Source organism: Sceloporus occidentalis, unplaced genomic scaffold (assembly GCF_023333645.1).
Source record: "Sceloporus occidentalis isolate IW3139 unplaced genomic scaffold, rSceOcc1.0.p SCAF_1, whole genome shotgun sequence".
NCBI classification, from domain to species: domain Eukaryota; kingdom Metazoa; phylum Chordata; class Lepidosauria; order Squamata; family Phrynosomatidae; genus Sceloporus; species Sceloporus occidentalis.
Genome location: NW_028316981.1, coordinates 199,183,642 through 199,210,531, shown reverse-complemented (window position 1 = coordinate 199,210,531; position 26,890 = coordinate 199,183,642). Strand labels below are relative to the sequence as shown.

General features: G+C 42.4%; 1 protein-coding gene across 3 annotated transcripts; it reads left to right on the top strand.

The window, feature by feature from the left end:
• The first annotated feature begins 1,422 nt into the window (after positions 1-1,422).
• Positions 1,423-25,100, top strand: LOC149323220 (uncharacterized). 3 transcript variants are annotated; one of them, XM_089488594.1, is made up of 8 exons: positions 1,423-2,727; positions 4,937-5,027; positions 7,250-7,279; positions 12,275-12,406; positions 14,276-14,405; positions 16,538-16,704; positions 19,819-19,939; positions 23,457-25,100. In XM_089488594.1, exons 6-8 carry the CDS (start codon positions 16,630-16,632, stop codon positions 24,608-24,610), a joined length of 1,350 nt encoding a protein of 449 aa, XP_089344720.1. In that variant the 5' UTR covers positions 1,423-2,727; positions 4,937-5,027; positions 7,250-7,279; positions 12,275-12,406; positions 14,276-14,405; positions 16,538-16,629; the 3' UTR covers positions 24,611-25,100. The 3 variants fall into 3 exon arrangements, with proteins under 3 accessions (XP_089344720.1, XP_089344719.1, XP_089344723.1); XM_089488593.1 differs by having other exon boundaries at positions 12,242-12,406; XM_089488597.1 differs by lacking the exons at positions 1,423-2,727; positions 4,937-5,027; positions 7,250-7,279; positions 12,275-12,406 and having other exon boundaries at positions 14,026-14,405.
• The last annotated feature ends 1,790 nt before the right edge of the window (positions 25,101-26,890 follow it).

Genomic DNA, 26,890 nt, shown 5'->3' with positions numbered 1-26,890 from the left:
TGTAGGATAACGCATTGTGAAATCTACTTCCTAATCTAATCTGTCTTCTAGAAAATAATACAAGCGTAACTTCCTAATCCTCTTCTCTAGTTCAAAATGCTTGTGCTGGAGTGCCATATAGATATTGCCTATGGTGACAAAAAGGAGGTTAAAAAATAAAAAAATAATTAATTAATAACATACATTTGCTTAACCAATTAATCCTCTATAATTTCTGTGTTTACCTCCCAATGTTTGCTCCCCAAAACATACACTTTTTGCCACTCATTTTCCTTTTTGGACATGTTTTGGTTATTAATGTGAAATGAGAGTTAATCTAAATCCCTGTATTCATTCACTTTTTGCATCTAAGCATCCCATGTCGGCGTTCCTTCCGACTTCCATAATTTAGGTAGTAATATTTTAGCTGCCATCACAAAAAATATGATAACCCTCCAATATTTATTTTCATCCGCTGATTTCATAACCATAGTCATATTAAGAAGGTATAACTTTGGACGTAATGGAAATTTTGTCTCAAAAATTTGCTGAATTGTATTGTAAACTTCTTTCCAGAATTTTTGAACTACAGGGCAACTCCACCAAATATGATAGATTGTGCCCTTTCCAATATTACATCTCCAGCATAAACCTTGGGGTAGCTGATATATCTTTTTTAATTTCCAGTGTAGCCAAAGGTCTAATTCGGGGAATTTATTATTGTTGTTATTAGCTCAATATTGCAAGAGGGGGCCTGCTATGCTGGCCCTGCAGAATTGCCTCCCGTTGTGTCTACCAAGAGACCAGGAGATTCCAATAAATGGAGCTGAGACAGATATTATAAATGATGTTCAATTTATTGAAATAGGGGAAAACGCACTCACTGTGCTTACACACACACACACACACTCAAGGCTCAGGAAAATCAACGGTTAACGTGGACTAGGATTTCAGGCTTCACTAGGGTGATATGTACCAGAATGTAGACTCCCTCCAGGAATCGAATGGGATGCGTGGTAGTGGGACAAGTCTATTCCCCAACGTGGTTTGAACAGAGTTGCCAGCGTCCAAAGTAATGCTCTGACTGGTGTGGAGTATAGAAACCTTCCAAATGGTGCACCGACTGGAAAAAGTCTGGGCTTTTTATAGACCAAAATCTTGCCTCTGGCAAAGGTGTTTAATTACTTGCTTCTCACCTGGATGTCCCTGCCTGATTGTCTTAGTGGTCTTAAGCTGCTTGGACAACAGACCCAGGGAGGAGGCAAGCGCCTCAGGGAAGACAAACATTTGCTCTTCTTGGGCCATATGATAATCCACTTTTGCAACTCCCTAGACTATCTGGAGTGATAATGAAGGTGCCCCTTAGGGGTGGTGTACATGTCCTCACGCTTTGCTGGTAATGGCGGGCAGATTATTAGAGTTCATTTAGGGGTCATTAAGGGCTATTATTTATACCAAAATTTATATGGAACAGCCTGGGTAACACCAGGGGGTAAGCTACCAATTATTCAAGATTTTCAAGTGGCTTTCTTTTAAATCCTGGGCTACAATCCATTTATTTGCCTTCTTCCAGGCATTCTGCCATTCTTCTAGGTTTGAAACCAAAATCCTCAGCCCACTTTAACATGTAATCTTTTATAGTTTTTTGTTCTAGTTCTCTATCCATTAATAGCTTATAAAACTTAGATATCTTTTTCTTGTCAGGCAGCCAGAATAGTTTGTCTAACTCATTCTGGGTGCATTCTATTCCAATGGTTCTTTTGTCCTCTGTATATCTCTGTTTCAGTTGATAATAGTTAAACCAGTTTAAACTATAGCCATCCTTTTTTAGCTCTTCTTTTGATTTTAAATCTCTATTTCCTAAGTGGTCCACTTTTAATAGGTTACCATATGTTAACCATTTTTCTTGGGGAGAAGTCCAGCTGGGTAACTTAAGATAGAACTTTTCTTTAACCATATTCCATGTGCGTAGCAAAGATCTTCTTACTGAATGGTTATTAAAATCTTTGTTAGCTCTTAGCTTGTCATAATTCAGAAACACATGCCAAGCAAAATGTAGTTGGACTGCTTCCAAATTAAGTAGTTCGTGGTTTTCTAGTTTTATCCAATTTTGAATCCATAATAAATGGCACACTTAGTAGTATGATTTTAGATCTGGGAGGGTATATCTGCCTTTAGTGTCTTTTAATACCGCCCACTTTATTCTGAAGCTCAAGGTTTGTGAAGAATTATAATGCTTATATTAAATCTACCCTTCCCATTTCTGATCCCTTTTAAAGCCAATGTCCCCCAGTAGGAGCAGAGCTGTATAAGAAAAGAGACACAAAAGACAGACACTTCCTTCGTTTTGGCCCAAGGAGCCTGGCTTCCTTCTAGCTCTGAAGCCTCAGGGAGAGAAAGAGAAACCTCTCAGTTCAACTGAGGCCTCAGGGAAGGTTCTGGAACATTCTCCAGTCACAAGCAACACAAAATGGCCACTGGAATACAAAATGGCTGTCGGAACACAAAATGGCCATCTCTGCCTCAGCACTTGCCTCAGCACAACAAAGTCTGAAGGGATTTCCAAACTGTAACAACACCTAAGATTTCCTGATACTATCAGGGCCGGCTCATCCATATAGGTGAGCTAGGCAGCTGCCTAGGGGCGCCAACCTCTAGGGGGCGCCAGAGAGAGAGAGAGAGAGAGAGTGGCTGGAGCCGGAGGATCATAGAAGCAGGCAAGCAGAGCAGCCAGCAGCCAGTAGCACTGTGAGTAGCAGGGAGAGAGAGCTGTTTGCTGAGGCTGGAAGGGGGGAGAAAGTTTGCTGCACTCTGCAACTCCTGGGCTGCATCCACACTGGAGAATTAACCCAGTTTGGCACTGCTTTAACTCTTTCTAGCTCAAGGCTATGGAATTCTGGGAGTTGGAGTTTGTTGTGGAGTCCAGAGCGCCTCCCTTCTCCTTCCTTCGTTCCTTCCTTCCCTCTATCTTCTTTCCTTCCCCCTTCCTTCCTTCTCTCCTTTTCCTTCCTTCCTTCCTTCCTTCCTTCCTTCCTTCCTTCCTTCCTTCTTTCCTCCTGTTCCTCCCTCCCCCTTCCTCCCTTTCTTCCTTCCTTCTTTCCTACCTTCCCCCTTCCTTCCTTCCTTCCCTCCCTCTTCTCTTCCTTCCTTCTTCTTTCCCTCTCTTTATTGCCAAGAGAGAGACTTCTTCAGGGAAGGCTTGCCATGGCCTTCCTCTGAGGCTGAGATAGTGTGACTCCCCAAAGTCACCCAGTGGGTTTCCATGGCCCCATTTCTCCCTCCCTCCCTCCCCCTTCCTTCTTTCCTACCTTCCCCCTCCCTCTCTCTTCTTCTCTTCCTCTCTCCCTTCCTCCCTCCTTCTTCCCTTCCTTCCTTCCTTCCTTCCTTCCTTCCTTCCTTCCTTCCTTCCTTCCTTCCTCTCTCCTTCTCTCTCTTTTTCAGGAAAGGCTTGCCATGGCCTTTCCCTGAAGCTGAGAGAGTGTGACTCCCCCAAAGTCACCCAGTGGGTTTCCATGGCCCCATTTCTCCCTCCCTCCCTCCCCCTTCCTTCTTTCCTACCTTCCCCCTCCCTCTCTCTTCTTCTCTTCCTCTCTCCCTTCCTCCCTCCTTCTTCCCTTCCTTCCTTCCTTCCTTCCTTCCTTCCTTCCTCTCTCCTTCTCTCTCTTTTTCAGGAAAGGCTTGCCATGGCCTTTCCCTGAAGCTGAGAGAGTGTGACTCCCCCAAAGTCACCCAGTGGGTTTCCATGGCCCCATTTCTCCCTCCCTCCCTCCCCCTTCCTTCTTTCCTACCTTCCCCCTCCCTCTCTCTTCTTCTCTTCCTCTCTCCCTTCCTCCCTCCTTCTTCCCTTCCTTCCTTCCTTCCTCTCTCCCTCTCTCTCTTTTTCAGGAAAGGCTTGCCATGGCCTTTCCCTGAAGCTGAGAGAGTGTGACTCCCCCAAAGTCACCCAGTGGGTTTCCATGGCCCCATTTCTCCCTCCCCTCCATAACTCCTTCCTCCTTCCCAGACTTGGGCCCTATTCCTTCCCTATCCACCCACTTTTGCCTCCCTTCCCACTCACTCACCTAGACCCCCTTGTTGTTGTTGTTGTTTGTTTTTGTGTGTCCTCTAGTCCTTTCTGCCTCCTGGCCACCCTCTCATGGGGTTTCCTTGGCAAGGTTTGTTCAGAGGAGGCTTGCCATGGCCTTCCTCTGAGGCTGAGAGAGTGTGATGCCCCCACCCAGTGGGTTTCCATGGCCGAGCTGGGATTTGAAACCAGAGTCATAGTCCAATGCTCAAACAACTAGTCCACACTGGCTCCAACAATACGCTTTCAAAGCTTGGTCTTTTTTTGGAGGAGAACTCGCCTTCTCACTCAGAGAGCAGTGGAGCCACAACAAACTACAAATCCCAGGGCTCCATAGCATGGAACCAGCAAGATGACCAGATGTCCTCTTTTTCTGGGGTATATCTTACATTTCAGTCTTCAGTCCAGGAGGAATTCCAAAAATGTCCTCCCGTTTGAGCATCATCAAGAAGCATGAATTTATATTTATATGAGGAGTTTCAGCTTTTACTTGGTCTTGTCCTCCATTTTACTTGAAAGTCCTACATTTTGTGGTGCCTTGTCCTCCTTTGTGGTTAGGACAGCCAGTCACTGTGGGAGCCAAGGGCAGCTAAAGTGGTATCAAGCTGCATCAATTCCGTAGTGGGTATACATTTTGGGGGGGCTGCCCTCTATCTATCTATCTATCTATCTCTATCTATCTATCTATCTATCTATCTATCTAATCTATCTATCGTCTATCCATCCATTCATGTGTGTGCTTGAAGAGACAGAGATACTTGTATGAATTATATTTTATATCTGTATTCAAGACACATTTTTAAAACAAACTTTTGAAAAACAAACTTTAAAACCTACATTAACTAAGAAAGTTCATTAAAAAGCATTAAATATTTTCTCTCTTCCTCCTTTAAGCGTTACAAGGCATTCACCGCTCCCTGCATCCAAAGCATTTTGTTGCCCAATGAAAGGCATCCTCAAAGGATTCAAACTTCTGGAACGGAAGGTATTTCTTTACTCTAAGACAGGAATAAAAAGAAATCAACATTTCCATTTCCATATATATATATATATATATATATAGCCATGTTTAAAACCTCTCAACTTGTGTATAGGGAAATTATTATATATTGCATTATTTCTAGATGAGAAAAATTTCAACTCTTGGAGGTGGAATAGACTAAATAAAAATCAAATTGGAAAAAAAATGTTTATAATGTAGTGACAAAAATGTAATAATAACAATTTATTAACTTTCAGAAAGTTAATAACAAACCAGGAGGAATTCATAGAATCATAGAATTGGAAGAGACCACAAGCGCCATGCTATCCAACCCCTGCCATGCAGGAAATCATATTCAAAGCATCCATGACAGATGGCCATCCAGCCTCTGCTTAAAGACCTCCAAGTAAGGAGGCTCCATGACACTCTAAGGAAGGAGTGTGTTCCACTGTCGAACAGCCCTTATTGCCAGAAAGTTCCTCCTAATGTTGAGCTGGAATCCCTTTTCCTGTAACTTGCATCCATTGTTCCGTGTCCTTTTCTCTGGAGCAGCAGAAAACAAGCTTTCTCCCTCCTCAATATGACATCCCTTCAAATATTTAAACAGGGCTATCATATCACCTCTTAACCTTCTCTTCTCCAGGCTAAACATCACCAGCTCCCTGAGTCATTCCTCATAGGGCATGGTTTCCAGACCCTTCACCATTTTAGTCACCTTTCTTTGGACACTCCACATCCTTTTTGAATTGTGGTGCCCAGTACTGGACACAGTATTATTCCAGGTGGGGCCTGACCAAAACAGAATAGAGTTGCACTATTATGTCCCTTGGTCTAGACCAGGGGTAGGCAACCTTTTTGAGCCGGGGGCCGGGTTGCTGTCCCTCAGACAACTGGGGGGGCCGAAGCCAAAAAATAAATAATTAAATAACTTTTAAAAAATAAATACATAAATAAACCAGGACAAATGTAGGACAAAATTTTCAAATGGAAGACACTTTTTAAAAAAAAAAAAATGGAGGACACGTGAAAAAATTTGCTGATTTTTTAAAAAATGTTAATATAAATGCATGTTTCTGAGGCTTCTATAGATAATTGCCCCCCAAAGGCCCCGGCGGCAATCAGCGGCAGGACTGGGCTGGGGCCGGTCCCAAGGCCTCGCCGGGCCGCATCCGGCCCGCGGGCCGCAGGTTGCCTACCCCTGGTCTAGACAGTATAACTATTGATGCAGCCTAAAATCGCATTGGCCTTTTTAGCTGCCTCATCACACTGTTGACTCATGTTCAACTTGTGGTCTACTTGGATTCCTTGATCCCTTTCACACGTATAAGTCTCCTTAAGCCAGGTGTCCCCCATCCTATATCTGCACATTTCATTTTTCCACCCCAAGTGCAATACCTTACATTTCTCCTTGTTGAAGTTAATTTTGTTAGCTTTGGCCCAGCTTTCTAGCCTAGGAGTATTAGCTACTCCTCCTAACTTGGTATCATCTGCTAATTTGATAAGTATGCCCCCAATTCTGTCATCCAAATCATTAATAAAGATGATGAATAGCACTGGGCCCAGGACAGAACCCCACTGGTCACTTCTCCCCAGGATGAAAAGGGGCCGTTGTTGAGCACCCTTTGGGTTCGATCGGTCAAGATACAAATTTACAACATGTCAAAGAGATAGAAGAAAAGGGAGAAGAGGGAAAGAAAGAAAAGAGGAAAAAACAATGGAAAGAAAACAGAAGACATAATATTGAATTACAAACAGTTGACGTACAGACTACAAGACATAAGACAAATTAAAATCGACTTCCTGAAACCTATTACATACATCCTTCAGTTGATGTATCTTTCCTTAATTATCTAATTCCATAAAACCTATCATGTAATTACTTAACGTTACTAACTTACATCATAATATCAAAAAATAGGAAATTAAAGCCACAAAATATTTCTAGGAGATCCATTATAGAAATTGAATAATATTAAATTTGAGCATATAAGAGAAGCATTACATCATATTATTTTCCTGGTCTTTTCCTATTTGTCCATTTTCTGTCCTTTAATATAAAGTAAAGGAGAAAATAGTGTTAATATAACAAAAAATAATTATACAATTGAAATTAAATTTTGTATTACCTGAACTGTTATCTATAACATGATTTATCAGTCAAGCGTACAATTTAGATGCAAATTTTGTCCAAAAAGGTAACTAATGGTTTCCAAATTCTTTTACAGATCTCCCAGGAGTTTCTTCTTATTAAGCAGGTAAGTTTGTCCATCTCCACCAGATCTAATACTTTTATTATCCATGTATTGTAATCAATGGTATCCTTCTTTTTCCAGTTTGAAGCGTAAATTAGTCACGCCGCTGAATTTAAGTAAAATATGCCATGCTTTTTTTCTAAATCATCTATTGGGATCATTCCTAGTAAATAATATTCTATTGTGTCCATTTATGAATCTGCTTCCAGAATCTGGATGCATAGGGGCAGTTCCACCATAGATGAAAGAAAGAACCAGGAGTTTTATTGCACTTCCAGCAATTTTGGGTTTTGGTTTGTATAAATTTTCGCAAGCTTTGATGGTGTTAGGTACCAGCGGAATTGCATTTTATATTAATTTTCCTTGAGGACATAACATGCAGTATACTTTATCCTAGTTTTCCATTTTTTTCCCACTGGTCTAAAGGGATATTATGATGCAAATCTTGAGCCCATTTGATAATGCCTTTTTTTAATATATTCTTCCCCCAACTCAAAAGATAATAACATGCTGTATATTTTAGCTATTTTTCGCATTTTTTTTTTGAGAACAAAATTTCATCTATATTTGAGCTTTCTAAATTAAAGCCTATAAATTTTTTATCTTTAATGAATCTTTCTTTGAGCTGTCTGTAAGTAAACCAGCTTATCTGATAACCCTTCTTATTGAGCTCTTCCAAGGTTTTTATATTTATATTTTTAGAAACGTAATCAATATTTAACAGTTGTTTATAGCTAAGCCATTTTTCAGATCCAAATTCTTGGTTTTTATGGAATGTTTCATTTATAGAGACCCACATAGGTATCTTATTATAAAGTCTGGATTGGTACCTTTGCCACACTTTTATTAATACTTTGCGAATACAATGATCCTGAAATTCCTTATTAGCCTTTAATTTTTCATAAAAAAGGTAGGCATGCCACCCAAAGATATTATTATATCCTTCCAGATTCAATAAGCTTTTATTCTTTAATTTGCACCATTCCGAGATCCATTCAAGGCAGCAAGCGTGAAAATAAACTTTAAGATTTGGTACAGCCAGACCTCCCCATTCAATAGAATCTTGCATCTCTTTCATTCTCACTCTAGCTTTTTTGCCTCCCCAAATGAATTTAGAAATATCACTTTGCCAGACCTTAAAATGTTTCTCATTCATCAAAACTGGAATATTCTGAAAGAGAAACATAATCCTAGGTAATATATTCATCTTTATTGAGGATATTCTACCCATCCATGATAAACCAATCTTGTTCCATCTATCCATATCTTTTCTTATAGTTTTCCATGTTTTTTCATAATTATTTTTTAAAAGATCGATATTTTTTGCAGTAATTTCTATGCCCAAATATTTTAACTTTTTAAAAATATGATATGGTGTTTTTGATTTTAATTCTTGCTCTTCTTTCTTTGTCAAATTAATTACTAACATAGAGGTTTTATCTTTATTTTCTTTTAATCCTGAAAGGGAACCAAATTGTTCAAGGATATCCATAAGGTGTTGAATATCCTCTAATGGTTTTGACAATGAAATGACTAAATCGTCTGCATAAGCTTTTAGTTTAAAGTGGTCCTTCTTTATTTTAATACCTGTAATTTTATTATCCTCTCTTATTGTGTTGTTTAAGATCTCCATAGTTAAAATAAATAATAAGGGGGACAATGGGCACCCTTGTCTAGTACCTTTCAAAATTTTTATGTCCGATGTCTTTTCAGCATTGATTATTAATTTGGTTGATTGTAATTGGTAAATTTTATTTATCCAATTTTGAAATTTATTCCTCATGTTCATTCTTTTAATCGTTTCTTTCATAAATGTCCAATTAACACAATCAAAAGCCTTCTGGAAATCTATAAAAATCAAAGCCAATTTCCCTGTCAATCTTTTTACCGTGAAATTCTAATAGGTCTAATACATGTCTTATGTTTTCTTTTATTTTCCTATTTGGCAGAAAGCCGCTTTGATCAGTATTAATTAATTCTATGAGAATAGTTTTAAGTCTTGATGCTAATATGTGAGTAAATAATTTATAATCGGTGTTTAAAAGAGCAATAGGTCTGTAATTCGAAACATCTGTGGGATCTTTTTCAGGTTTTAGAATTAACATCGTGTTAGAATTTAGCCATGATTTAGGAATGTTATTATCCCATATATTATTTATCACTTTTAGCAAGTGCTTTGCCAGCTCATCTTTAAATATTTTATAATATTCTGACAGAAAACCGTCTGGACCATTTTTGCTCAATCTTATAGCTTCTGTTAATTCTTGTAGAGTGATGTCTCTATCCAAAAATTCCTTTTGATCGTCTGTTAACAATTTTATTGTTTTATTATCTAAATATTTTTTCTATATACTCCAATTGGATTTCATCTTTTTTGAAGAGTTTCAAATAGAATTTAATAAAGATGTTTTGTATTGATTTTTGATCAGAAAAATATTTTCCCTCATTATAAATTGATGTAGTTATTTTTTTTGTGTTTTTTCTCTCAGTTGATATGCTAGTAATTTACCAGTTTTATTTGCATGTTCAAACTATCTTTGATGTATCCATTTTGTTTTCTTGTTAATTTCTTCCGTTAGTAAGATGGAAATTTGTTTTTGTATGAATTTTATGTCATCTTTAATAAATTTCTTATTTGGGAATTTCATATGTAACGTTTCTTTTTTATTTAAGCTTTCCTGTAGTTCTTTTAATTTTTCCTGCTTAGCTTTCTTTAATTCGGCTCCTTTTTGTATTAAAAAAAAAACCCCGCATCACAGCCTTAGATGCATTCCAAACAGTGTTTACTTCTGTGTCAACTTCTAAATTTTCATTGAAATCATTAAATAAAACTTTTTTAGCTTCTGATACAATTGTTTCATTTTTTAGGAGTGTTTCATTTAGTTTCCAATTCCATTCCTTATAACCTGTTGTAATTGTCATTATTAACGAATTATGATCCGACATTACCTTGGGCATTACTTCAATATCTTTAATTTTAGGACAAAGTCCCTTTGAAATCAAAAACATATCCAATCTTGCCCAAGATTGATGGGCTTCAGAAAAAAAAGTGTAGCTTTTTGCATTTTTATATTTCATTCTCCAACAGTCTACTATAGTACAAAACTCCATCAACTCAAAAAATGATTTTGGTAGCTTACCTTGAGAGGTCTTAATTTTTTTTATCGGAAAGTCTGTCTATTGATGGGTTCACTACCCCGTTCCAGTCACCTAAAGCAATGACATTATCAAAAGAGATATTTTTAATTTTATTTAAGAGTTTCGAGTAAAATTTATCCTTTTTATCATTGTGGGCATATACCCCTATAATGAGGGGGTTTTGGTTTTGAATTTGTGATAATACACCCACATAATGCCCATTAGGGTCATTCAATACCTCTTGTGCTGGTAAGCTCTGTTTAATATATAAAACTACACCTTTTTTTCCTCTTGTTTATTCCACCTGCGAAGCAATTACCCAGTTTAACATTATTTAGAAATTTTATATCCACTTTCAGAATACGTGTTTCTTGAACGCAAGAAACATCACAATTTTGTTTTTGTAAATATACAAATATTTTTTCTCTTAATCACTCTATTGATACCTTTTACATTCCACGTTAGAAATCTAAGCTTTCCGGTCATCTATGCAGCTTATATCAGGATCCTCTAGATCAGGAATTGAATCTATATTGGATCTGTTGTCTTCTTCATCTGTTGGGATCTTTATAGCTGAAGGGTCGTCCAAGGTTGTCATCGTCATCGTCTCAGAGTAGATATCTTTTTTTGAATCTGTCAACCTGATTAGTGAATGGTAAGTCCTTATCACTTTCTGAAAGATGAATTCTTCCTGTTTGAGTATTTACATTCAATTCAGTCTTAGAATTATCTTTATTATGATTTTTTTCCTCTGAAGCCTTTGGCTTTTTCTTATCTCTCATATATTTTTCCCAAAATAATTTTGCTTGTTGTAAAGTTTTCAGTTCAATTTTTTTTCTTCTTATACCAGAAGAAAATCCCTTCTGGTAGTAGCCATCGATAAGGAATGTTATTTGAACGTAGGTCATTTGTTAGGAATTTATAATCTTTACGTCATTTCAATATTTGAGCGGGAACATCCTTAAATAAAATCACCTGTTGTCCATCAATCGTTAAGGGAGACACATTATGCATTCTCATAATGCGATCCCTCATTTCCTTCCTCAGGAGATAGATCACAATATCTCTGGGAATTTTCTCCTGTTAGGCTATTCTCGAATTTAATCGAAACATTTTGTCCGTTTCCATTAGACAAAAATGTTCTTCAATCTGTAAAAGCTTTGCCAAGTTGGGAATTATTCTTGTATATAAGTTTTCTCCTTCTTTCTCAGGCAAGCCTCTAATTTTATACATTTTTCTCTGGCTTTGGCGTCCCGGATTAATTGTTCCTCTTCATAATAGTTTTGTCTTACTTTAATTTCTTCTATCTCTTCCTGGGTGTCCATTTGCGCTAATTCCAAATTTTCCAATTTATCTTTCCTATTATGAAGGTCTGTTGATATTTATCTCTTTTATATCATCCCAAAGTTCTTTCTTTATTTCAGACTTAAAGGGTTTCATTTCTTTACTCAAATTGTCCATTTGTAGGCTAAGTTGTGATGTTGTTTTGTGGAGTTCTTCAAAAGAAAAAAGAAAAATTTTCCAATGGTGGTTGTTGTTGTTCAAATGAAGGTCTCCTGGATGTCTGTGAACACATTTTTAAATTTTGCGCCTGGAGCTGCGTTTTTTCCCTAGTATCCATGGTATATTAAGTTATATAAATGTCACCAAGGGACAAATTGAAAAGGAGGGAGGGGAGAGAGAAAGACAATATTTACTTTAATATCTTCCTCTTTTCCTTGTTTTTCTTCTTCTTCTCTCCTTCTCACTCTAACCTTTTCTTCTCCTCCCTTCTTCCCCTCTCCCCTCTTTCTCCTCTTCCCCTTTTGCTCCTTAAATCGTCTTTAGCTATATATTTTCTTTCACTTCAACGCTTCACAGTCTCAACAAAACTACAGTTCCTATCAGGCCTAGCATGTCAACCCAGAGCTAGATGCTGACGCCCTTCCTGTGTTTGCTACCACAGCAAGTCCTGCCGAGGAGTCACATCCATACAAGGGGGCTTTCTTCCAGGTACTCTTTCTCTTAAGTTAAATTTCCCTTTACTTTAAACTTTAAACTTTTTTGTGTTTATTCTTCTTCTTCCTTATTAGATATATTGGTGCTTTCTAATTCAGCCTCCTGGCTCTGTTTAAAGAGCAGACAAAACTGTGAGGTTCTCTCTTTAAACTTAAATAAGGCTCACAGCTCTTATTAATTTAAATGTGTAAGCAAGTTCATATGTTGGAATTAATCAAATCGACAGTTGTAGTAGAGTTTCAGCAGTATGGGGGTCCAAAGGAGTAAAAGTAAACCTTCAGCCCCCAGGAAGCTTTTACCTTCAGCGCTCTTCCTTAAAGAAAATTGGAGGCAAACCTCCACGGTTTTTCCCGCAACGAATTCAGCGGAAATTCAGTTAGGATCCCAACATTTATAAGCTTGAAAGGCAACATTATAGATTACTATAATTTGCTTGTATGTTACTGAGATTCCCAGGACTTCATTTAGTGTATATTTTAACAGTCAACAGCAGAGCCTTTAAGTTATTTATCTTTAGTCAGCCCTTGTTAATGAAATGCATCCAAAGGGGATGATGCATCTCATGCTGGGAACTGCAGTCTCCAACAGTCCTGCAGCTGGAACTGTATCTCTCTCAGTTCCCCAGATGCTCCAGGCTGTTCCTCAGTGCTCAGGGCTCTGTAGTAGGGCTGTAGTAGGGGACCCAGTCTACGTCTCTCAGTCCTAAAGATACTGAGCTGCTCATTCTATTCTGATTCTGTACTGCCTAGGAGTTGAAGGTAGTGTTTTGATGGGGAGAAAATATTAATATCTTTCACTATAAATTGTAATTAGGGAGAGGGGTTAGGTGTCTACTTTCAATGGAAGCATCAGGGAAACTTTCAGGTGTTGTTAAGGTTCGGAAATCCTCTTTGGGGCCCTTTCATCCTCCATTATGGGTCCCTGAAGGCCTCAAAATACCAACTGCCAAGCGCTGAGGCACAGGTGGCCATTTTGTGTTCCTGCTTGTGACTGTGGGGAATAATGTTTCAGAACCTTCTCTGATGCCTCCTCAGTTGAAGTGAGAGGCTCCTCTTTCTCTCCTGAGGCTCCAGAGCGAGAAGGAGGCCAGGCTCCTTGGGCCAAAAGGAAGGAAGAGGATTCTTCAGGGAAAGGAGAATGAGGAGAAGGGCGCTCCTGGGCATGCGCAGAAGCCTCAGGGGGGAAAGCCAAAGGAAGAACTAGCTCTTGCTTGTATTATTATTATTATTATTATTATTATTATTATTATTAGGCTTTACTTATTTATAAAGACTTATTTATAAAGACTTTCTCTGGGAGTCTGGGTTCCCTGAAGGCCTCAAAATGCCAACTGCCAAGCGCTGAGCCAAAGGAGACCATTTTGTGTTCCTGCTTGTGACTGTGGGGAACAGTGTTCCAGAACCTTCTCTGATGCCTCCTCAGTTGAAGTGAGAGGCTCCTCTTTCTCTCCTGAGGCTCCAGAGCGAGAAGGAGGCCAGGCTCCTTGGGCCAAAAGGAAGGAAGTGTGTCCTTTGTGCCTCTGGCCCTCCATTTTGGGAGGGAGGAAGGGAGGGAGGAAGGGGCCTGTGGGGGTCTGAGGAAGGGGAGGCAGGGGACCCAGGGCCAGTGGGGAGGCTGGCCTTTGGGGGCTGGGAGAGAGAGGTGGGGAAAGAAACCCTCCCTTTGGGCCCTAGCTGGGGAGGGTCCCACCGGTCCTTGCCTCTCCCTTTGGGAAAGGAGACCCCCTCAGCCCCCTGGACTAACTCCTGCCACTCATTCCTATAAGGGCTGGGACTCAGAGGAGTTGCCTGCCTCCTAGGCTGCACCTTCCGCCCTCCATGGCCATTGGCACTGACCTTTTCCCCATTGCCTTCCCTCCCTCAGCCCTGTGGACCTCCTCCTCCTTCGCACTCAGAGCAACCCTTCCTACGGCTGAGGAGACGGCCTCTGAACCAGGGAAGCTCCGGCCATAAAGGGCTGCAGAAGAGGCCTTTCTGGGGCTGCAGAAGTCAGGGTCTTTGTGCTGAAGGTAGGTTTTTATTCCTGGAGCTGAAAGAGGAGCTTTGTTTAAAGGTTTCAGTCCAGGATTGTGTGGAAGGGTTGCAGCTGAGTGAGGGAGCCCATGCTTTGCATGCATTAAGGCCCAAATTCAGTCTCTGGCAGCATTGTCTTCTCAGAAGGTGGAAGTTCCATTTCCAGACCCCAGACACACAGTGCACCTGTGAGTCCTTTGTATGGGGACTGTGTGTGTACGTGTTGTTTACTAGAGCTTTGTGAGATATTAGTTTCACTGGGTTTATGAAATGAACTTACATACATCTTCACTTCCCAAAAATGAGCATAATCCAAAGTGCACTCTTCAGTCAAAAACCTATGGATTTATAGAATTTTGTTGTATCAAGTGCAACACATTCAGTGGTGTGCTTACTTTCTAAAAATACACAAGGAGATGTGAAGATGAATCTGAATTTGACAATAGGTCCCTTTAGAAACAGTGCACAAAAATGTATATGTATGGATTTTAGTGTAGCTTCAGCAAGCAGAGAGGGGAGGTGCACACCTCATGCTCCAGCTATGACTGATAAACATAAATACAGCAGTTATGCTTAGAGATTAGTCTCATTTTGGAAAACATATTATTTCACCAGTGTCTAAATGGGGATGTGGCCATGATGAGTGGAGCCTGTGGATCTGATCCATAAAGTAATGCATGTCTTATCCAGCCCAGGAGCCACACATTCTCCACCTGGGACATAGACCAGGTCCTCCTCCTCCTCCTCCTCTGTGTGAAAGAGAAGTCAAATTCTCATCAGTGATGATGACACAGCATGAAAAATTGGCATTCCTGCATTTAAAAGATTGAGGAGGCCTGAATCCTGTTGGTTAACCCTAGAGTAGACAGACTGAACCCATAAGCGACTGGTGAATCAATGTATAGGTAAATCCAACTGATTCAGTGATTTTAATCTGATCAGGTCTAAGCATAGGATAGGATACAGGCTAGGATTTAATCCAGCATTTGGCTGGAACAGGATATTCCCTAGCAAAGATGGGTAGGCAACACTGTGGAAAATAGGCACTCTCTACATGGGCAGAGAAAATTCTGACTTCTCTGTATGCAGAAGGATGATGTAGAAATTGGGTTCTCCCCATCAGCTCAATTCTCTGGTGCCCCCGATCCTGGGATGAGATGCCTGAGCGGGGGCCTCTCTGGGGGTTGGAGGGCAACTGGTTTGGCCACTGGGAGAATGAGGGACCCCTAGGCCAGACAGCCTGACCCAGCAGATCCCTCTATGCTCCAGTGTTGCTCCAGGTGCAGTCAGGCTACAACTGGACATTGGAGTTTATCAGACAAGGGGAACTGGAAGCACAATCCGATGGCAATCTGAACACAGTCATAGGGTTTAGCGTTATTGCGTGATAAACCACTACACACAAATTCGGGCAATGGGAAGTCAGTCCGAACGCAATCATGGGGTTTCACGTTATTACGTGATAGACTGCCACATGCAAATTCAGGCAATGGCATGCTGTTTTTGGGCAATGGTAAGCCAGTTTGAACGCAATGCGCATTCACGTAATTGAGCTAAACTAGCAACTGGCCCCACTTTCTTTTCATTCAAATTTAAGAGAAATTCCTCCCGTTTGATAAACTCCATTGACTGACCCAGGTCCTCCCACAGAATTGTGGAAGCCCTCTCTCATGGCCATTCCATGCTTAGTGAGATAGCTGGGTGCAATGTATTAGAGAAGCATCCTGCTGTGTTTCTGTAATCAAAAGCAAAATGAAGACATCTTCCTCTGAGCGCCACTGGGGACCTCTGGAGGTTTCAACAAATGATGCACTCATTTCACATCTAATTACAGTGACATAGCCACGGCCCTGTCCGGTTCTCCATCACCTGATCCCCCACCACTCTCACAAGGCATGGAGTATCTTTTGTGTAGGGGAGTGGCAGGGAGTCTATGCTAGGTCCAGAGAGGCTTTGGTTGGTGCAGAGGGAGGAAGGGGATAACAATGTCTACATCAGCCCGAAGGAGGCATACGTCACCTGCGTATGTCACCAGCAGGATGCTGTTCTCTGTGTTTTTGGGTCCTGTGGGGTTTCTTGCCAGACCAAGCCTAATCCTGGTCTCTTTTCTCAGGGACTTCATCTCAGCCCCTTCTACACAGCTTTGGGGCATCTTTTCCTGGAAGAGACCCAAGGGCAGGGCCACCAGGACCCCCTGACCACCTGATGGCCGACAGGAAGGCCAAGCGGAGGGAGTTGGGCTGCAACAGAAAGAGGCAGACGAGGTACAAGAACTCTTTGGTGAGTCACCATCCTGACTATTAGTTTCATGTGTGTCACTGCTGGGCAAGCCCATGTCAGCAAGCAGAAAACATGCTCTCTCAATTTGGCTGAGACAGTCCTGGTTAATCCTCTGTCCCCTCACTTTTTCAGGGTCTTTTAAAATTGTCCCAGTTTCTCTCTCCTCCTCCCACTTTCCTTCTTCTCCTCAGCTCGCTTCAGTTCCTGCAAAATGAGTGCCAAGGAGTTTGCACCCCATCAACTCAAAGGAGGGGAGAGGAGAGGAGAGGAGAGGAGAGGAGAGGAGAGGAGGAGGGAGGGGAGGGGAGGAGGGAGGGGAGGGGAGGGCAGGGTCTTGCATTTGCTCTTGCCCTTGCCAGGAGTCTGGAGCAAAAGCAAATTGCTGTGCCCTTCCTCACTTGTGTGATCTTCCTCATAAACAACTTTGGTCATCTTGACCACCTTCTGGTGTTGCTTGTCCACATGCCTCTTGCTTTTCTCATCTGTGAATTATTGGTGGATATGGGAGAACCTCTGTGGATCTAAATTGGTGGTGGGCCCAGTGTCGCTCAAGCCCACAGTGTTCCCCAGAGCTATTTTCTAAAATGACATTTGCCTCTGAAATTTAGCAACAAATGTCTAAATGCACTATAATTCTTTGGTGGCTCAATATACTATACGTGTTGGGATAGTCAGTATCCTCATTCATCATCAATATCTCAGCCATGTTTACATCTTATCTGTTGTGTATATCAAGCTCAGAATAGATTCTTTGAATCAACTACTGAATGGTGCTTCAACGCATAGGTAAATTCAACTGATTCAGTAGGTCTACTCTGGTGAGGACCAGGGGCACTTTTGTCTTATGTCCAATGGTAATACTTGTGGAACTCAGCTTACTCCACACATGGTTGTAAATCCCACGGGATCAATAGTTCTTCTTGGGCTGAGACTAACAGTATGATTCAGGCCCTTATCATGGTAATGAAAATCATTTTAAGGTTCAGACTGAATTATAGTAAATCAAGTATGATTGGGTGTGTGTTTACCTATTAATAATATCTAATGATTGCGTGAAAAGGGATTTTGTAGCCCCTTTGAGACCAACTGTGTGAAAGAAGTTGTAGCATGCACTTTCCTAGACTTGAGACTACTTCCTCAAATGCATGGAGTAACCTGGGCACCATGTAAACCAAGTGTTTCTTGCGTTCTGAGCATCTGGAAATACCAGTTCAGAGACGGTTGGCTGTAGAAGCATTTCCCAGAGGATGGAGCCACCGCCTGGTCAAAGAGAAGGAGCTTTCGTAGGAACCCCTGGACCTTTCCTGCCTGAGGAACTCTGAAGATCAGCCCATGAATTTTGGGTTTTGGAGCCTCAATCTAGTTACTAGCCAGCTGTGTCTAGAGTAGACCCACTGCGGAACTGCAGCAATGCAGGAACCTCCAGGGACACACAGCAAACCGATGCTGTAGCTTCTTCTGATGAACCACCAGAGAAACAAAAGTCCCCAAAGTGCTCTTTATTAACAGTGCTATAATACAAAACTAGATCTCTCAAACTCCACAACATACCAATCCAACACCTACTTCAAACCCACACCACACCCTTGCAACCCCTGGGTTTATATAGACTCCAGACCATGTGGTCTCCCAAACTCAGTGAGTTCAGGTGTGTAGCCATGTCATGTGTCTCCTGTGCAATCCAGACACATGTTTCATCATCCAAGGCTACGTGCACTTGGACATTGAAGTGTCCTTGGCCCAATGAGCATTAGCTGTGGATGATCAGCCTTGCCACTGTGCTGACTGCTCATGGCCAAATACACACACACACATCAAGCATTTCCCTGTGTGCTGTGTTTTAACCCTTCAAATCCTGACAGGCTCTTCACAGGGTAGAAAATGGTTCTGAAATGCCCCAAAATGATCCATTGAGTTCCAACCCTGCAGGAAAGGCTGTGCCAGTTGCAAAGCCCACCTGAAACCATCCCTCTGCAGCAGTGTAGCAGCACCAGAGCTGGCAGGGCCAAGGAAATCCCAGGGCCTTTTCATGAGCCTGGACTGTGACCCTTCCTCTGGCAACAGCCCCCTGAACTCAGAGGGGAGCTATCCTCTCACCCCCTCAGAGCTCAGCCCCAATGATTAGTAGGAGGGAAATGGGTCTTCCCAGCCACCACACATTGCTATGGGCTATATTCCTCTTGCAATGTCACAGCCTCAGAGAAGGCAGGGCACTTGGCCTGTAATCTCACTGCTGCTGGTGATGATGGACCTGGGGTGTCTTTTCCACCATCCCATGCAGCACCCAGGTACCCATTGCCAACCGCAAGGGCTGCCCCACCTTGAGCCAGAGCCTGCAATGCAGCCGCCGTGGGTCTCCAGCACTGACAGTGTTTATCTTCCAGCCCTCCCTGGAGGCTCACCATTTCCTCCAAAGGAGGACAGGCTTGAAGGCCAGGGATGCAGTCGGTCCCTTGGAGAGGAGAGATCACTGGGGAGCTCCTGAGGAAAAGATGGGTTGGGGTAAACCCAGGAGGAAATGGATGGAAAACAGGATGATGTGAAAAGACCTTCCTACTGACAACCATAGAAGAAGTCTGGAACTCAGTGCTTTGCTTCCCAGATTTTAACCTTCACACAAACATACAAATGTAATTGTCTAGGCCATATAGCAGTATCATCCCAAATCCACAAAACTGTGATATCTGATATGTTTTCTGGATGTGAATATACCATTTTAAAGGTGCTACAGAGGAATCATAAAGAGAAGGCCAATGGACTGGGCCCTTATTTTTTGAGTTTGCTACCTCTAACAAAGGTGAAGATAAATATTTTACATTGGGGCAGCTCTGGCATATTTTATCTTAACATCATCTATATGTTTCCCTGATGCAAAAGCATAGAGGCTTCCTGAGATACTCAGTATACTCTTCCAAAGAAAAGGGGCTTGTAGCCACACAAAGGATTTGAGACAAACTGGATTTCAAAGGCGGTAGCTTTTTGCTTGCTAACAGAAGTTAAAGTTTATTACCTGGACTGAATGCGGAAGTGATGCAATAATATTTGGGACGCACCATGTGCTTTCCTCCCCTTTTCCTTAGTCACTCTCTGGATGAGGGTTATTTTCTATTGCAGGTGACCTTTGCGGATGTGGCGGTATATTTCACCGAGGAGGAATGGAAATTGTTGACAAAGAAGCAGAGACTGATGTACAATTCTGTGATGATGGAAAATTATGAAAATGTGGCCTCTGTGGGTAAGGAACTTGAATCCATTGCCCTTCCTATGAAGACTGAGGGCCCTTTCATACTACATTGTCACAGTGCTATGATTTCTCTTTAGAATTATAGAATCATAGGCCTGTTACAGACTGCCAAAATAAAGCTGCTTCGAGTCTCTTTGGAGGTATGCTGTTTAAACGATGCATGCATCCTAAGAATCCGGAAGCTGCACCAAAGCTGCACTCCAGTGCTTAGGAATGGAGTGTGGCTTTGGCGCGACCTCCGGACTCTTAGGACCCATGCATCATTTAAATAGCATACCTCCAAAGAGACCCAAAGCAGCTTTATTTTGGCAGTCTGTAACAGGCCATAGAGTTGGAATAGACCAGAAGGGCTATCTGTTCAACCCCCATCTGCCATGTAGGAATACACAGTCAAAGCACCCCAGAAATATGGCATTGCAGCCTCTGTTTAAAGGCCTCCAAAGAAGGCGACTCCACCAAACTCTGTGGGCGTATATTTGACTGTCGAAGAGCTCTTACTGTCTGCAAGTTCCTCCTAATGTTGAGCTGGAATCTCTTTTCCTTTACCTTTCATCCATTGTTCCAGGTCCTTTCCTCTGGAGCAGCAGAAAGCAAGCTTCTTCCATCCTCAATATAACATCTCTTCAAATATTTGAACAGGTCTATCATATCCACTCTTAACTTTCTATTCTCCAGGCTAAACACAGCCAACACCCTAAACTGCTCCTCACAGGGCTTAATGGTTTTGAGATCCTTCATTATTTTCGCTACTGTCTTCTGGATGCACTCCAGCTTCTCAACATCCTTTTTTAATTGTACTGCCCGGAACTGGACATAGGAGTATTGCAAGTGAGGCTTGACCAAAGCAGAATAGAGTGGCACTATTACATCCCTTGATCTCGACACTATCCTCCTATTTATAGAGCCTAGGATCACATTGGCCTTTTTATCGGCCACAGTACACTGTTGTCTCATGTTCATCTTGTGACCTACTAGGACTCCTAGTTACCTTAGTTTAATTGTCATAACAACATCTTGTGGAATCTTGGAATTTGTAGTTTAGTGAGGCACTACTGCTCTCCAGTTTTTAAGGATTCTTAATAACCCTTCCTAAACTGCCAGTTCTAAGATTCTGTGGGAAGGAGCCATGGAGGTTAATGCTTTTCACCCCAAATGGTCCTCAGCACATCCCTGAGCAAGTTTCCTGGCTTTTTTGGCCCCTGTTCCAGGTTTTTGAAGCCCAGGTTTTTTTTACTTGGGGAAAAAGATCTCCCTTGGCCCTGCAATGGCTCAGAGAGGGCCCAACAGTCGCAAAAAGGCCCCTACTACCTCAAAGGATCCTGTGGTATCTTGAGGGGCAAAATATTATTTCATCCCCCCCCCCCCCCCCAGGCAGTACAACATGTGGATACCCATGAAATCCCTAAGGGCCAATGTGACCCCTCAATCCCCAACAGTAGTCCATCCCCGTCTTAAAGATGTCTTAAGACTGTTTTAAGGCTGCTCTCTAGCGCTTGACCCTCACCAAAATTGGAGCCCAGGTCCCAGCCTCCTTGCTCTGGGACCTGGACTCCAATTTTGTTGAGAGTCTCTGGGAGAAAGGGAAGGGGATCAGGCCTCTGGGAGCCAGGAGGGGAAGGCAGGAGCAAAGCCAGGATCGCCTAGCTCTGTGCGGACAGGAAGGGACCTCTGGGAAGGGCCAGGAGAGGGGCCTTGGTCATTGGGAGGCAGCCACGATCCTGACAGAATTTAAAAACTGGTTTGTGTGAATTGGTGAGACCCAGCTCAGGCCCTTGTTTTCAGACATATTAAGGGCTTCCATTTAGCAATTATGAATAATATCTATGAAGGGAGGAAAGGAGGACACAAAAACACCTTTTTCTCTAATGTTTCTTTTTCTACCTGAGCTTGCTTAGCTCCATTGTTGATTCCAGAGACCCTTTGTTACCTGAAATGCTGGAGTCTGGAGACAACGCCCACAAGTGCTATGCTTTTAGGGGAATTTGGTACTTAGCTCAAAGGGGAGATATAGTTTGATTGGGGCAGGAGTGATGTTGGGATTCAGCCCAACTATACCAGGGCCTGAAGCACACAGACCTCCAGCAGGGACGTAGCTAGGATTTTAGGAAGGGGGGGGGGGGTCCAGACTAAGTGCCACCATTATAATGGGGCTTGGGTGTGGCAGCGCAGCAGCACACACCATTCATTTTTCTAATGGAAGGGAGGGGTCTGGACCCCAAGAACCTCCCCCCCTTGGCTACGTCCCTACCTCCAGAGGCATTTGAAATACGTTTTTATGTTTTATTTAACAGAAAAGCAAAATACACGCACACAGATACACCCTCCCATACACAAGCGTTCACACACACATACACAAGAATTAGGTAACAAAGCTGGGAGTGAGCTTTGCTAATGTTAATACGTTACCTAGTCAGCTCTTAATTCAAATTGCTGAGTGTCCGCAAGGGGGAGAGAAGTCAGAGCTCCCGCAACAATTGGGACTGGCAAACGTATTGAGGTGCTTGGCCATGAAAACCAACAGAGTGCCTGTATGTAACTGGACTGAAGCTGAGGAACAGCCAGTCAGGGCTTTTATTTATACTGCAATTGTTGTCTGGGAGTAGAAACAGAAGGTTCAAAGAGATGTAAATTGCTCTAGAATGCTTCCTGGGTGGGGAAAGAAAGGTCTGAAACCAAATTGAATGCAATGGGTAATTGCAAGAAATAAGTTAGACAAAAGGGATTAGCAGACCGGCTCTCAGGTGCTTCTTGGCTCTGAAATCCAGTCCTGTTCACAGGCCAATGTACAGCGCAATCTAAGGGTGACATTCCCAGATGCAGCTCAGCAATAACATAGCAGAGTACAGAAGCAAATATCCAGATATAGCTATTGGCAAGGCACTGACCACTTTCCACACTTAAAAATAAGTCATAGACAGAGTTGATTTCATTCAAATCCTGGAAGGTTCTCTATCTTGAGTTGCAAAATAATAAAAATATTTGCAAGCTCTTCTCCCTGACTTCCATCAGCTTCACTATCTTTTGTACACACAATTCCAATCCAATCCAATGCACACCAATCGTCATATATACTGTATACTCTTTTGGTTGTGAATCATCTCCTGGTGCCACACAGCATGAAGCATCCTCTGCAGTGAGCTTGCATCATGCCAGGTGTTCTGAATCAGCACTCTATGGCAGTGTCACAGGATATGATGCCACCCGTCATTTAAAATATTTTTACACATGTTTAATGGAATATTCTTTCAACAGTCTTCTGTATAACTATCTGCTTCCACTGATTCCCTCCAGGCAGTTCACCCACAATATCTTCTTTGCTAACTCCTATAAGGATATAATTGTTCCATGGATTTGGGGCATCCGCAACAGGGTCATGATCAAGTCACTCTCAACAACTTTATTAGTTTAATCTCAAATAGTTAGGGGTGAATGGGGGCTAAATCTTGGGTAACACCCTCCTCTCTTAAGTCTGATATTCAGTCTTGTCTGTCATTGTCCTTCTTTACAGAAGAAATTGTGAGTCATGAGGGAGTCCACACTCGAGAGAATTCATACAAATGCCAGCAATGTGGGAAATGTTTTTATTCGAAATCACACCTAGTGACACATCAGCGAATTCACACAGGAGAGAAGCCATACAAATGCCAGCATTGTGGGATAGGTTTTTATTCGAAATCATATCTAGTGATACATCAGCGAATCCACACAGGAGAGAAGCCATACAAATGCCAGCATTGTGGGATAGGTTTTTATTTGAAATCATATCTAGTGATACATCAGCGAATCCACACAGGAGAGAATTCATACAAATGCCAGCATTGTGGGAAAGGTTTTTCTTCTAAGTCAGCCCTAGTGATACATCAGCGAATCCACACAGGAGAGAAGCCACACAAATGCCAGCATTGTGGGAAATGTTGTTCTCAGAAGTCAAACCTAGTGGCACATCAGAAAATCCACACAGGAGAGAAGCCATACAAATGCCAGCATTGTGGGAAATGTTTTTATTCAAAATCATATCTAGTGACACATCAGAGAATCCACACAGGAGAGAAGCCATACAAATGCCAGCATTGTGGGAAATGTTTTTATTCAAAATCATATCTAGTGACACATCAGAGAATCCACACAGGAGAGAATTCATACAAATGCCAGCATTGTGGGAAATGTTTTTATTCAAAATCATATCTAGTGATACATCAGAGAATCCACACAGGAGAGAAGCCATACAAATGCCAGCATTGTGGGAAAGGTTTTTATTCAAAGTCAGCCCTAGTGAGACATCAGAGAGTCCACACAGGAGAGAAGCCATACAGATGCCAGCATTGTGGGAAATGTTTTTATTCAAAATCATATCTAGTGATACATCAGAGAATCCACACAGGAGAGAATTCATACAAATGCCAGCATTGTGGGAAATGTTTTTATTCAAAATCATATCTAGTGATACATCACAAAATCCACACAGGAGAGAAGCCATACAAATGCCAGCATTGTGGGAAATGTTTTTATTCAAAATCATATCTAGTGATACATCAGAGAATCCACACTGGAGAGAAGCCACATAAATGCCAGCATTGTGGGAAATGTTTTTCTCAGAAGTCAAACCTAGTGAGACATCAGAGAGTCCACACAGGAGAGAAGCCAAACAAATGCCAGCAGTGAACTAACATTATTTATCTCAAAAAGGAATACAAAAAATATGTTTTTAATCCAGATGTGATAAGAAATGGCCCTTGTGATTTTATCTGTAAGGTTTGATTGTCCCTATGGCTGTTTATGTTTTAAAGTTATATTTTGTTAAGTTTAGGTTTCCATTGCTATTAGTATAGACCATTGCTTTGGGATATAAATTTGGCAGGGGATTATGGGTTGTTGTATTGGTTAGCTAAATGGGGGGCTGGGATTTGTTGCAGCTGGATAGAATTGTTATGGGAATGATAGCCTTTTGGATGTGTGGGATGTTGGCTAAAGACAGTTGGGGGCCGGTAGTCACAGGAAGGGGCTAGTTTCTGGGAATGGCAAAGGGGGCCTGGTTACCTTTTGGGGGATAGACTGTAGAATTGGAGCTTGGGCTAGGTTTGGTTGAGGGTGGAGATTTAGGTTTTCGGGTTTTAATGTATTCTTTGGCTTTGGGTGGGCAGTTCTGGCTTAAACGCGGAATTTCGGACTATGTGTTCTCAATAAAGTTATTTGCTCTTTCAACACACTGGACTCTTTGATGCACAGAAATTCTGAATTTGCACAAAACTGACACTTTCTTCTCTCCTCAATCCTCAGCTCCATTCCCAGCCATACAAAGCAAAACACACACACACACACACACACACATCTAAACAGACAGGCAGAGCTATATGTAGAAAGGAGAGCCTTCCTTCCCTACCTTTCTCTCCTGAGTCAGGTTCCTTTCCTTGGGCTTCATTCTGGCCTCCTCCAAGTCTCCTCAGATCCAAAGGAGGGAAGGAGGCACGCCTTTCTTTCCTGTAAAGGCATCCAGCGGAATAAACAGCAGCAGCAGAATGAAGGCCCTGGTGATCCCTGTGCATGGTCAGGAGGGGGCCTTTGGGGCATGTGAGCATGCGCACTCTCAACCGTTGAAGCCATTGCTGCCCTCACAGATTCCTCTGAGTAAGGGAGGGAGGGGAGGGCCCTTGTTGGTTTGGAAGAATGGCTTGAAGGGCTTCTGGGGGCCCTTGCGGGGTTATAAGAAACAAGGAAGCCCCCTCTCCTCCCCCAAACAAAGGCAGGGGGCCTACAAGGCTTGCTTTCCTTGCTTCCTTCCCAGGTATTTTGGGGGTATAATAATAATAATAATTACTCATACCCCGCTCTTCAGGCAAATTGTTAATTGGACATTTCCCTGCTCTGAGAAAAGGGGGCAGGGGGGATCCTTGGGGAGAGGCATGGCATTTGGGGGGGGAGGATCCAAATATATAAAGGGCTTTGAGGAGCCCCCTCCCTCCTGGAAAGTGGGGCAGAGGAGAGGCCCACTCTTCTGATGCCTCATTTGTGGGAAGATTTTGTGCCAAATAAAGAGCATCACACAGCATAGGCTTAAGTAGCATTGGAAACAAGCTTTTTTGGGGGGGAGTTATCTCTGGGGTCTTGAAGGGAGAGTGTTCTATCTGGGGGGAGGGGGGAGAGAAGCCCCAAATTTAGGCCAAAGCCAAGAAGAGGCTGATGGAGGGACCCCAAACCCCCTTCTGGGGAGAGAGACATCCCCCCTGGCAACCTGGGAACTAGGCTTAGATGCCCACAAGATACAGATTAGGCAAACCCCCCCCCCCCCCCACATACATACCTTTTTCTTCACAAGAACCCTGCAGATGAGGACCAGCAGAGAGACTCTCAGCCCAGAAAGATTGTCCCCCTTTCAGTTCTGGGAACATGCTGAAAGGGCCTTGGACCCCCTTGAAGGAATGTAGGTTAAAGGAGGAGAAGGAAGGAAGGTGTGAAAGTGACAAGGATAGATAAGCATAAAGGGACTGCTGAAGTGAGGGGGGGGGGGGGGAGATCATCTGGGACCTGACTCAGGTGTTTATCACACAAAGGTTTTTGAAGCTCAGATCCGGGGTGACTCCTGGTTCAGCTATGTGAATTCACATTATAACACACATGTTTTATCACACTTGGTTTCCCTTCCATTGCCCTTCCGAATTCAGGGGGAATCGAATCCAAAGCAAGTCACATGATGCGGATTCACGCAAAGCGGAGTGAGTGCACATTGTATTACCACACCGGTGCATACCATGCAGATACAACGATTCAAATTGGGACCCTTGTGCATGCTCAGTGGGGCTCTGGACGCATCCTGAACCTTTGCACTTCCGGGGTGAAGAAGGGAGCCTGGTTCCACTTTCACGTGAATGCTAGCCTCACCTGAATGACTGCTTCACCTTTCTTCCTCCCTTCTATTTTCTGGCAGCCAAATTCAATGGGGTACTC